Below are 12053 nucleotides of genomic sequence, written 5' to 3'. Positions count from 1 at the left end.
TTCAGTACTGTCATTCAATTTAGGCATAAATCTCTCGGCGGCTTTTTCCGATGGCAAATTTATGGACTCGTTGTCCTTATTTTAGAGTTCTTACGTCACAGTTTTTGTTAATTACCTGTGATGAAAGATATTGTATTGGCTGGCAGAATATAATACAATTAATTGATTTTACCAACAATTATTAAAACTACTACAAAAGGAGCCTTTTCGAAACAGAACCGGAAATTTCTCGCTACTTTCTAGCCGGAAATTAGACGTCATAAAACGTCATAAGAATAGACATTCAAACAGACGAAACAGTTCACTCGAACACACTCGAAACAGTTTACAAACATTTCAAACAATGACGTCTGGAAAGGAAACTTGAATATTTGGATGGAGTGTCATTATAATGTCACCACGTCCCACGCATAAAGTCCATGGGAGGTATTAGTATAGCATCTTAAGTAATTTCCTAACTTAAGTCAATTTACTGAGTAAGGTATCTAACTTATAATAAGATATAATATCTGAAAGGAACTGTATCACAGATTGGCACCCAAAAAAGTTTTTTCTGTAACGAATCTCAGGACAATTATCAAATAGAATGTGCTACGCTTTGATATCATAATTGTAAAAAAAGTACCAAAATGTAAAAAATTGTGTCGGAGACCGGTTTCGAACCCGCGTCGCCTAAATTAAAGTCCAGCGTCTTCATCACTGAGCTATAAAGGCTTATTCTAATCGGGTGACATAATTAAGCTATACACCTACCTCGGTAATATCACGTGATAACACCGACTAGCCAATCACGCATAAGGAATGAATTCTACCTGGTAGACATACCCAGAAATCGTTTTTAATGGACAAATACGAAATAACTGCAAAACTTAAATAAATTGTAAACTATGTGGTACTTCAGTTAGTAAGTTTCAATGCATTGTACACATCGATGCCAAGTTTATGTTAGTTTTCGACAATTTACTTTTTTCCCCGCTATTTTATCATACGTGAGACAACCCCTTTAATACTAAATGAAATACTTTATTTTTGCATTGAATTTATAATTGAAAGTACATACTATTACAAATGTATGTTTAAACACAAAAACACTTCAATTAATTTGACTATCAATTTATAGGAAATTGACTTAAGTTAAGGATTGACTTAAAAGGTTTTAAGAATACCAGCCCATGAGTGGGGGCGTTCCAGAAAAGGTTCTTAATATAGTAATAACGTTAAAATAAAATATCTCTAAAATGTTTAAATGTCACAAACAGCAAAACATTGTTTTTATTTTCTAAACTCTGTGTTTATATCAATTACTGGATTGACTTCAACCCACACATATGAACAGCAAAAAACACGAAAATATGACACAACGAGAATTTAAACTCAACACAACTCACAAACGTAAACAACATTGTGCAAGTTACAAAATGTATACTTGAATGTCTACGTCAAGTTTTCAAAAGAAATAAATGAAAATATTACTTGTCATCAACACTTTTTAACTTTAAGGATAATGCATATAACATAAATGAACATTGAGGAAGCACAGGCCCCTATGTTAGGTATTATTTCATGTTTTGACTACTGGACTGGTCCCTGTAGGTTTCTTTGTAGATTTTATACATATCAGATATATATACAGTCAAACCCGGTTGGCTCGAGCACCTAGGGACCAGCGAAAATACCTCGAGCCTCGGAAAAAAAGAGAAATCGGTCCGTGACATCCAGTTTGAGCCCAGTTTGCTGAACTCGCTTGGCTCGAATTCCTCGTTGGCTCGAACTGGATGTCACAGACCGAATGTAAACGTAAAACGAATCGGTCCTTTTAATCCAGTTCGAGCCAACAAGGGTATCGAGCCAAGCGATATCGAGCCAACAGGTGTTTACTGTATCAAAATAATTGTATAAACAGTTCTTGTGATTTGCGTTAAGGGCTATCAGTAAACTAATTAAGACAACTCCCTGTGATTCTAAATACAAATTATCGCCACTTATTGACTAAGACTGTTTAGTTAGAGTATCGAGCAGACGCAGTCGGCCACGTTAGCCATCCTTATTGGCTAGCAAGACACAATAGAAGTTGAAGCACAATCAAATAATATACTAGAACATGATGAACGGCTTTTCTCCTCGCTTACATATATGTTTCTAATGGATAAACTTGAAATGGCATTATACCTCCTCATTAAAAAACACGAAGACGTAATCCATATAAGGAATGCTATTACAATAAAAAACACGTTATATTCAACTGATAAGAGGTTTTCTGTGTGAACGTCACCAGTAAAAATATTGTTTAATTCGGTCAGACATCGAACAATCTCAATCTTTGAGACAGTATGCTACGTAAAAGATTTCAATTTGATTTTTTTTATAACAGACGCATTACAGCAAGTAAACGTAGCACCCTAGAGAAAAGGGTTCGTAAGGACACTGGTAGGGTGTAGAGACGATAAAGGGAGCTGAAGTGACAAGATAGGGGAGTTTAGGGACGAGAAAGGGAGTTTAGGGACGAGAATGGGAGTTTAGGGATGAGACAGGGTGTTTAGGGACGAGAATGGGAGTTTAGGGACGAGAAAGGGTGTTTAGGGACGAGAATGGGAGTTTAGGGACGAGAAAGGGTGTTTAGGGACGAGAATGGGAGTTTAGGGACGAGAATGGGAGTTTAGGGATGAGACAGGGAGTTTAGGGACGAGAATGGGAGTTTAGGGACGAGAAAGGGTGTTTAGGGACGAGAATGGGAGTTTAGGGAGGAGAAAAGGAGTTTAGGGACGAGAATAGGAGTTTAGAAAAAGGGGAATTAAAGGATAAGAAGGGTGAGTGTAGAGAAAGGGATGTGTAGGAAAGATCAATGGGAGTGTAGGGACGAGAAATGAATGTATAGGGAAGATCAAAGGGAGTGTAGGGACGAGAAAGGGGTGTGTAGGGAAGATCAAGGGGAGTGTAGGAACGAGAAATGAATGTAAAGGGAAGATCAAGGGGAGTGTAGGTACGAGAAAGGGGTGTGTTAGGGTGTTCAAGGGAAGTGTAGGGACGAGAAATGAATGTGTAGGAACGAAAAAGGGATGTTAACGGACGGGAAAGGGGTCTGTTGGGAAGATCAAGGGGAGTGTCGAGACGACAAATGAATGTGTAGGGAAGATCAAGGGGAGTGCAGGGACGTGAAATGAATGTGTAGGGAAGATCAAGGGGAGTGTCGAGACGAGAAATGAATGTATAGGGAAGATCAAGGGAAGTGTAGGGACGAGAGATGAATGTGTAGGGAAGATCAAGGGGAGTGTCGAGACGAGAAATGAATGTGCAGGGAAGATCAAGGGGAGTGTCGAGACGAGAAATGAATGTATAGGGAAAATCAAGGAAGTGTAGGGACGAGAGATGAATGTGTAGGGAAGATCAAGGGGAGTGTCGAGACGAGAAATGAATGTGTAGGGAAGATCAAGGGGAGTGCAGGGACGAGAAATGAATGTGTAGGGAAGATCAAGGGAAGTATAGGGACGAGAAATGAATGTGTAGGGAAGATCAAGGGGGTGTAGGGACGAGAAATTATGTGAGGGAATATCAAGGGGGGTATAGGGACGAGAAATGAATGTGTGGGGAATATCAAGGGGAGTGTAGGGACGAGAAATGAATGTATAGGCAAGATCAAGGGGAGTGTAGGGACGAGAAAGGGGTGTGTATGGGTGTTCAAGGGGAGTGTAGGGATGAGAAATGAATGTGTAGCGAAGATCAAGGGGGGTGTAGGGACGAGAAATGAATGTGTAGGGAAGATCAAGGGGGTGTAGGGACGAGAAATGATGTGTAGGGAAGATCAAGGGGGGTGTAGGGACGAGTAATGAATGTGTATGGAAGATCAAGGGGGGAGTAGGGACGAGAAATGAATGTGTAGGGCAGATCAAGGGGAGTGTTGGGACGAGAAAGGGGTGTGTAGGGACGAGAAAGGGATGTGAAGGGAAGATAAAGCGGAGTGTAGGGAAGAAAAGGGGAGTGTATGGACAAGAAAGGGAGTTTAGGGAAGTTAAAGGGGAACTTATGGACAAGAAGGGGGGGGGGCGATGGGGGGGGGGAAGGGAAGAAACAGGGGAGTCTAGCGAAGAAGAGGAAATCGTGAAAGGGGAATGTAGGAGAAGTTTAAACCGGATTTCAACACATAAACTTTACACATCGATCTTCTTTAAATGGTGGAAACAACTGAGGTCAATCAGTTTATGTCACCGAGGTAGGCATTCGTAGAAACTAGTCACTGTAAATCGGTAAAGCATGCGTCGCCTCAGTCATGATCTCCTCTGAAAAAAGGTATTTAGCACGCTCTGATAATCAAACTACATCGGTTTAAACATGCCATACGGTCTGCATGTCATTCGTGAATAATTTCCCATTTCTTGAAATGGACACACATGTTGACAATACAACTAAACATCGTATGTATACAGACAGTTCACGACGTCAATGAAAATGCCTTTAATTGTCAAGATTTCCTCGTCTATATAGTTAATGACATTTCCTTATTAGAGTCTTCACGTCATTATTTGACGTACAATCATAACCATTACCCTACCATGTTTTCCCTTTCTCATTGCTTCACTTTACTTTCCTTTCACGTCCCATCACTCCCCATTTCCCCTGCACTTTCCATTCACGTCCTCACACTCACCTTTTTCCCTACACTTTCCTATCACGTCCCAACACTCCCCCTTTCCCTGCACTTTCCTTTTACGTCCCATCACTTCCCTTTTCCCGTGCACTTTCCTTTCACTACCCAACACTCCCCCTTTCTCTGCACTTCCCTTTTACGTCCCATCACTCCCCTTATCCCTACACTTTCCTATCACGTCCCAACACTCCCCCTTTCCCTGCACTTTCCTATCACGTCCCAACACTCCCCCTTTCCCTGCACTTTCCTTTTACGTCCCATCACTTCCCTTTTCCCGTGCACTTTCCTTTCACTACCCAACACTCCCCCTTTCTCTGCACTTCCCTTTTACGTCCCATCACTCCCCTTATCCCTACACTTTCCTATCACGTCCCAACACTCCCCCTTTCCCTACACTTTCCTTTCCTATCACGTCCCAACACTCCCCCTTTCTCCTGCACTTTCCTTTTACGTCCCATCACTCCCCTTTTCCCCTGCACTTTCCTTTTACGTCCCATCACTCCCCCTTTTCCCCTGCACTTTCCTTTTACGTCCCATCACTCCCCTTTTTCCCTACACTTTCCTATCACGTCCCAACACTCCCCCTTTCCCTGCACTTTCCTTTTACGTCCCATCACTCCCCTTTTCCCCGTGCACTATCCTTTCACGTCCCATCACTCCCCCTTTTCCCGTGCACTATCCTTTCACGTCCCATCACTCCCCTTTTCCCCCCTGCACTATCCTTTCACATCCCATCACTCCCCTTTTTTCCCCCGTGCACTATCCTTTCACGTCCCATCACTCCCCTTTTTCCCGTTCACTATCCTTTCACGTCCCATCACTCCCCTTTTCCCCGTGCACTATCCTTTCACGTCCCAACACTCCCCCTTTCCCTGCACTTTACTTTTACGTCCCATCACTCCCCTTTTTCCCGTGCACTATCCTTTCAAGTCCCCACCACACCATTTTCCCCCAGCACTTTCCTTTCACGTGCCCTACTCCCATTTTTCCCCTACACTTTCATTTATGATGACAAGAGAACTAAGGAACTACTTAGAAAAGATTTTCTTACATTAATGGTACATGAAAGAAATCATTAACTTGAAAAACATAGCCTGAACGGTATTTGAATTTTGCTCTATCAGATGCGTCTTCGATAACAAATTGAAAATTAAGATTCCATATTATATTATAAACGATATCTTAATTGCTATACGTGCTCACTCTTGGAGCTTACGTATACATATATATACTTTGTATCGTTTAATTGGTATTGTTGAGAATATGTATAAGTCATTGTTATAAATCGGCTTGACAGTGAAAGCAAAATGTTGTTCTTCGAATATGATAGAAGGTGAATTTCAAAGTGAGTAAACTTTTCATAATAGACTAAGATCTAACTTATTAGGTAATTCATCCAGGCCTACTGTAAATATCTTAAAGATGTACTCTTACTCCCTAATAAGCTTTACCACAATTAATAACAATGTTTTAATATTCCAAAAGCGATGAATAAATGTCGAAAACAATGATTCTAATGAATGATACCGAATTGAATTGGAAAGAAATGAGCATAAAACACGGTTTTTTACCTAATGTAGTATAGTAGACCACAGTAAATCTTTAAGCATTCACCAATCATTTAATGTTTTTGCGCTTTCTGCTTTTAATTACACGGTTACAATCTTGTTATCAGTAATTAATATTTACCATTAATGCATTATTTAGTAAATAGTTAAAGGTTTATCAGTCAAAATTGTTGTTTGTTATACATGTGTTTGTATTGATTTTGAATAAGAGTGTCACTTTAATTGGTATTGTTGAGAATATGCATAAGTCATGGTTATGAATCGACTTTACAGTGAAAACAAATTTTGTTCTGCGAATATGATGGTAAATATCATGTTGAGTAAACTTTACAACAGACAATGATCTGAATACATAGGTAATTTATCCAGGCCTTCTGCAAATATCTAAAAGTCTTTCTTATTATCAACAAGAAAACTGTTTAATGTATACAATTATATAGATATATTAAAACTGCAATGAAATGAATGAACTCTCACCTGAAACTTTTTTTCTTAAATACTAACTTTTCACGCTTATGAAATGTCACTTTACTTTTGGTGCATTTTGTAATGTTGATATAGTGAATGTCGTCAGGACTATGTCTGTAACAGCGAAAGCAATTTATGTACATGTGTCACATAGTATTGTAGATTGATTGATTATATCAAGATTACTTGTGTTTAAAGGTCCGCCTACTGCCACCCATCAGATACAAACTCCCTGTGTCAGATTTCGCGTTGACAATGTGTCAGCCAATGAGGCTGTGTTCTTAGTCAATAAGATGACCTTCAGTAATATCTTCATCATTAAGATATTACTCCAAGTCATCTAACTATTACATAATTTGTCTCTTGTTGCTTTCTTACCAGCAAGAGGTTTGTCATTCGTGTAGGACGTACATTTTGAGACCATCTAATCAGAGTACGTACCGTACGATCGCTTTACATCATCCATTGTATTGGTTGTTATTTATACCAAACAATCCGATACGCTACACCAATCTTAGATCCTACCAAGATCAATATTTGACTTTAAAAGTTAAGGTTTTAAGTTTGGTTAAAGTAGTTCTGAAATTTTAAATAAAATTATAAAATAATTGTAGATTTTGAACAGGGTTGTTTTCAACCCTGTTCAGTGTAGCCACAAACTCGACACTCACAACAGAAAATTCCTATTAATAGTAACAAATGAGCCAGCCGATTTACCACCAAAAATATAGTTTAAGAAAGTGCAGACTATATAAAGTGCAAGCTATGTTTCCAATAACCGAGGAAGATTTGACAAAGCAAGAAGCAATCATAACGCAATATCTATTTAAATAATTTAATCTGTTGAACTTAGATAAAGATAACATTAAAGTAGTATCCCTGCGCCAAAAAATTATGAATGAACATCGAAACGTAAACAAAGAATTACTATCCACTCAAAGCGCATCATTCAATCACGTGACATAATGATGAAGCCAAATGAATTTACAGTCAAAGAGAGATAATCCAGTAATGAGATAATGCAGTTAGTTAATCAGATTTCTCTCCCTCGCCTTTGTACAGAAGAAGCGGGAAATCTCACGCTTGATTGATTGTCGTGCACAGTTGAAGTCTACAGAGATGTTTGTTTTACTTTGTTTTAGAAAATTTGATTGTTTTACTTGGAATCTGAAGTTCTGATGGTTAGTAATTTGCCTTTGTAGTCTTTTGTGTTTGTCTTGGGTTAGCAATGGATTGGAATGGTCATTATTTCATTCAGCTGCATTTATTTATTACGACATCAGCAGATTTTGTATTTAAAAGGAGAATGGCAGTTCCATGATATTCTTTTAGCCTCTTTCTATATACTAATATATGTTGGTTTGGTTACAGATGATAACATGCATGGATATCAGAAGTCACCATGGGAGAAAGTAGGAGTGTTTGATTCCATAAAGTTCCATGTCAATGTTTTGTTTTATGATGCTTGTATTATATATGTGTTTTATAAGCTTTAGCCATTTAATTTAATCTGCCACTGCACACGATTAAATCATATTAGATATTAGACTGTTTACGATGTTAACTTATTATATAAACATGTTATTATTTATTATCTTATGATTGTTTTTATTTATATTTTCAGGACGCTCCGATATTATATCTATATTCGATAATGTTGAATATAGAAATATTGAAGAACACTGTGTTTGTTGTTTGAACTATTTTTACAAACTGCTACTGTACATATGGTAACCCGGACATATAAACCCTCCCTTGGGGATTACAAATGTATTATCGCCTTAAAACCTGGAATGACCTGGAAAGCAACAATGGTCTCATTGATCTCAATGATCGCACAGTTTCCCTGCTTAAAACATCACGTGATAGCCCACGTGGGATCAACAAACGTGCTAAAGGGCTGACGAGTTTCCTGACGATATAGAAATAGAAGATAGTTGCTGACCATATCGTCAATGAAGGAAAAAAGTTTTGAAATTGAAGACGGGTGCATTTATTTTAATTAAGAAACTATTTCTCTTTAATCTGTTGTATTTTCGAAGTTGTCCATCCTTGTTTGCCTTCTTACACAGCGACATTAATTTTATTGTCAATAAAATATTAATATTTCATTTACCACCATGCATCAATAAACCTGGGGCGGTCCGTGGTTATTTTACACGGGGACTCTTAGATTCACTGTGCTACATATCAGCACCTTATTAATACACACATGGTCGTGAATCATAATGATGAAAACCCGTAAATAAACCCTGTTCATTCAGCGCTGTCAGCGCTTTGATTTCTTTTGCTAGGCGGCGTTTCTCTTGTTGCAGGTTTGGCCGCCAGAAAAGTCATCAACCTATACCTTGTTTATACAAATGATGTACTAGTATATTGTTGTTACGGCATTAAATAAATGCCCATTTACAAACCTATTCTTGTCATTTATTGATTAAAGGCCTAGTTTAAGCCCTCTTTAAGTGACCCCCCCCACCCCAAACCGTGTATTTGTACACAACCTCTGTTAATTGATCTTAATCTAATTGTCTTATCGGATCTCCGATATGAGTATCCTGCTGTGCAGTTTGGATATTTTAAGATAGAAATGGACCCTAAATGGCCCTGAGCCAATAAACGAATACACAGGAAATTGGCCCCTACTGTGAAACCAGTGCAATTAGCATGAGATTCACAGCAGGCGATTCACAGCAGGGGATTATCATGCCAAACATTCCTTAAACTAGGCCTTTAATTACTTACCAGCTAGGGATATATGAAAGTCATAACCGAGCCTGGTATAATTCATAAATCAATCGTAGTTTTTTGAACATGCAACTATGTTTACATATTTTGCCAGTGAAGTGTACAGTTGCATTAATGTTATACAAATATTTGAGGTACAAATACGCTACACATGGACATATGTACTTACCAAGAAAGGATCCGTGTCGAAGTCCTCGGCCATGGAGTGTAATCGACTGCTGCGGTGCGAGCTTATTGTTACCTGGTCCACGCTCGAGTCTGTAGAACACAAGAATCATTGGAAGACGGGGCAACATCACATTGGATTCACAATCGGAACTCATCATTATTATCCCATCGAAAACAACCTCGGATGTATGCCGGTATATTAGTAGAAGTAGTTCGTAAATTTAATGATTACTAGTATTAATTGCAGTGTTTTAACGTGTTATTTGTTTTACCTCAGTTGAAATTGATTCCCAGTGAAGTGTATAATTGCATACATAAATACTAAACCTTTATGTTTAACTGCTAAATTGAAATTGCAATATACTTCGCAATCTACTTAAAGAGAAGTAAAATGTAAAGAATTCTGACACTGTAAACCGTCCTAACTATCGAGGTTGTTTTTGATGGAAACTGGACGAGGAGTGTCGATTGTTTTATTCACTGGAGTCATATAATTGACAGAAAAACCTGTTAATAGGGGAGCGAAGGTAAATTAGTTTTGTGGTATATTAAGTCCGCCATTTTGTTCTGCATCGAACATTTCCCTTACTAAATATACCGCAAAAATAATTTATGTTGGACCCTCTGGGTAAGAGGCACAAGGTCAAATGATCTTATTAAAAATATTCATTCTAAAGTTATTTTTATACTTGCATAAGGTATTTACAATAATTGTTTTATTGCTGACGATGAAAAAACCACAACATAATCAGTAATCGACATAATTGTTTTTTACAGTTTAATTTTACGTTACAGTCAAAACTCGCTATGTACTTAACGAACATTCGATTTAACCGGAACACAAAGTGTTAAATTGAACCTAACACACTGGAAAAGAGTTCGACATAACCAGAACATCGAAATAACAGAGTTCTACATAGCGAAGTTTTACTGAGTAAGCGAAACGTGACAGATTAAGTGTTCAAAAGTCAGGATACATTTTTAAATGATATTATGCTCAAAAACGTACAAACAGGCCCAAATATCACAAACATACTTCAGTCAATTCTTAATCTCCATCTCAACTCAATTTATCACATGAAAGCATAGTTTGATTGAAAATCTTGCATGTTTTTATACTTTTTATAACCCCCCCCCCATATTTTCTCGTAGATTATGTTGAAAAAAGATTATGTCAATATTTCCAAGAAACTAATTTTAGAGCAAAACACATGTGCTATTGTTACCCCCCCCCCCCATTTATTGTACCAACATACAGTTTGGGCTGCAGAATGTTTTCATCTTTGAGTCTTGACCAAAGGCCTTAATCAACCTACTCCATGATATAGAATGCGCTTTTAATGGTTGTAAAACACATTTTCAATAACCTTTGATGCTATGTGTTGAAATGAGTTAAGCTTGACTTGAGATTGAGATTTGAGTAATTTCGTGATATTGGGCCCAGGTTGGTCTTCAATATCCAACTTAAGTCTCATGGTCATACATCATAGAGTTCATTCACTCCATAGGACAGCTTTTATTAACAAATAATCCGATTAGCTATCTCATTAAAATCAGATCCCCAAAACACGCTTTACGACGTTACGCTATGAAATGAAATGAACGTCACGATATGATTTTAATGAGATTGTCCGATTAGCTACATCGTTCTTAGATTCAATTAAGCCGAATATTGAATAGGAGCCCAGGTATGTTTTGGAAATCGAAACGCATAAAAAACGTGCAATATTTACGTACCTAACGTAATCGTGACGCTCTCATTTCTCTCGTTACGTCTTTTTTCCCGCGCTTTATCCTTCTCGGTACGCTTGAATAGCTTCCGCTTTATGCTGCCTGAGCGACTTCCGGAGCGGCTCGTATTGCGGGAAGAACCGGAACTTGACAGGGAAATGCGGCCTTTTTTTGAGTTGACAAGAATGCGTTCTAGACTGTACGTTTTGCCAGTTAGCATATCACAAACGAGAGAATGTTGCATCTCGGCCAAACCGGGTCTTATTTGAACCGGAACATGTCCCTGATTGTTCTTGCGTTTTATTCTAGCACCATATCGTAAAAGAGTCATGCAGACGTCTGGGTGATAAAACCTGTCGGATACGACCAAATGAATAGGAGTGTTCCCGGCCAAATCACAAACGTTCGGATCCGCCCCGTACTGCAACAACAACAAAGTAGCGACCTCATTTTTATCCTGGACGGCAGAAAATAACGGAGGCAAATTAAATAATTCTTCTTCACTATAACAAATATCGCAGTCTAGTGATATTGCAAAACTCGCCCTGGGCTGGCTGGATGTCGTGGAAGACAGACTTGGCTTCCGGTTAAAGTCAATCACGGGCACGGGGATAGACAATTGGGGAACCGGAAGTGAAATCCCGTCGCTCGTGGCGGCAATAATACTCGTGTTATCGTCCGAGTTAGACTGCTCATTGGATTCCTCTATGACCTTCTCCGAAAGAAAGCGT

General features: G+C 38.6%; 1 protein-coding gene across 1 annotated transcript in view; it reads right to left on the bottom strand.

The window, feature by feature from the left end:
* LOC128210573 (1-phosphatidylinositol 4,5-bisphosphate phosphodiesterase epsilon-1-like) overlaps positions 1 to 11439 on the bottom strand; it is a 181789-nt gene extending 170350 nt beyond the window's left edge. The window contains exons 1-2 of the mRNA XM_052914925.1: positions 11329 to 11439; positions 9593 to 9681 (exon numbers count right to left, since the gene is read on the bottom strand). Of these exons, the coding sequence (XP_052770885.1) occupies positions 9593 to 9625 (33 nt within the window). The 5' untranslated portion in view covers positions 9626 to 9681; positions 11329 to 11439. The remainder of the gene's footprint in view (positions 1 to 9592; positions 9682 to 11328) is intronic.
* Between the last annotated feature and the right edge of the window lie 614 nt (positions 11440 to 12053).

Source organism: Mya arenaria, chromosome 12 (assembly GCF_026914265.1).
Source record: "Mya arenaria isolate MELC-2E11 chromosome 12, ASM2691426v1".
In the NCBI taxonomy this organism is placed as follows: domain Eukaryota; kingdom Metazoa; phylum Mollusca; class Bivalvia; order Myida; family Myidae; genus Mya; species Mya arenaria.
This window is presented reverse-complemented; position numbering and strand designations above follow the sequence as displayed.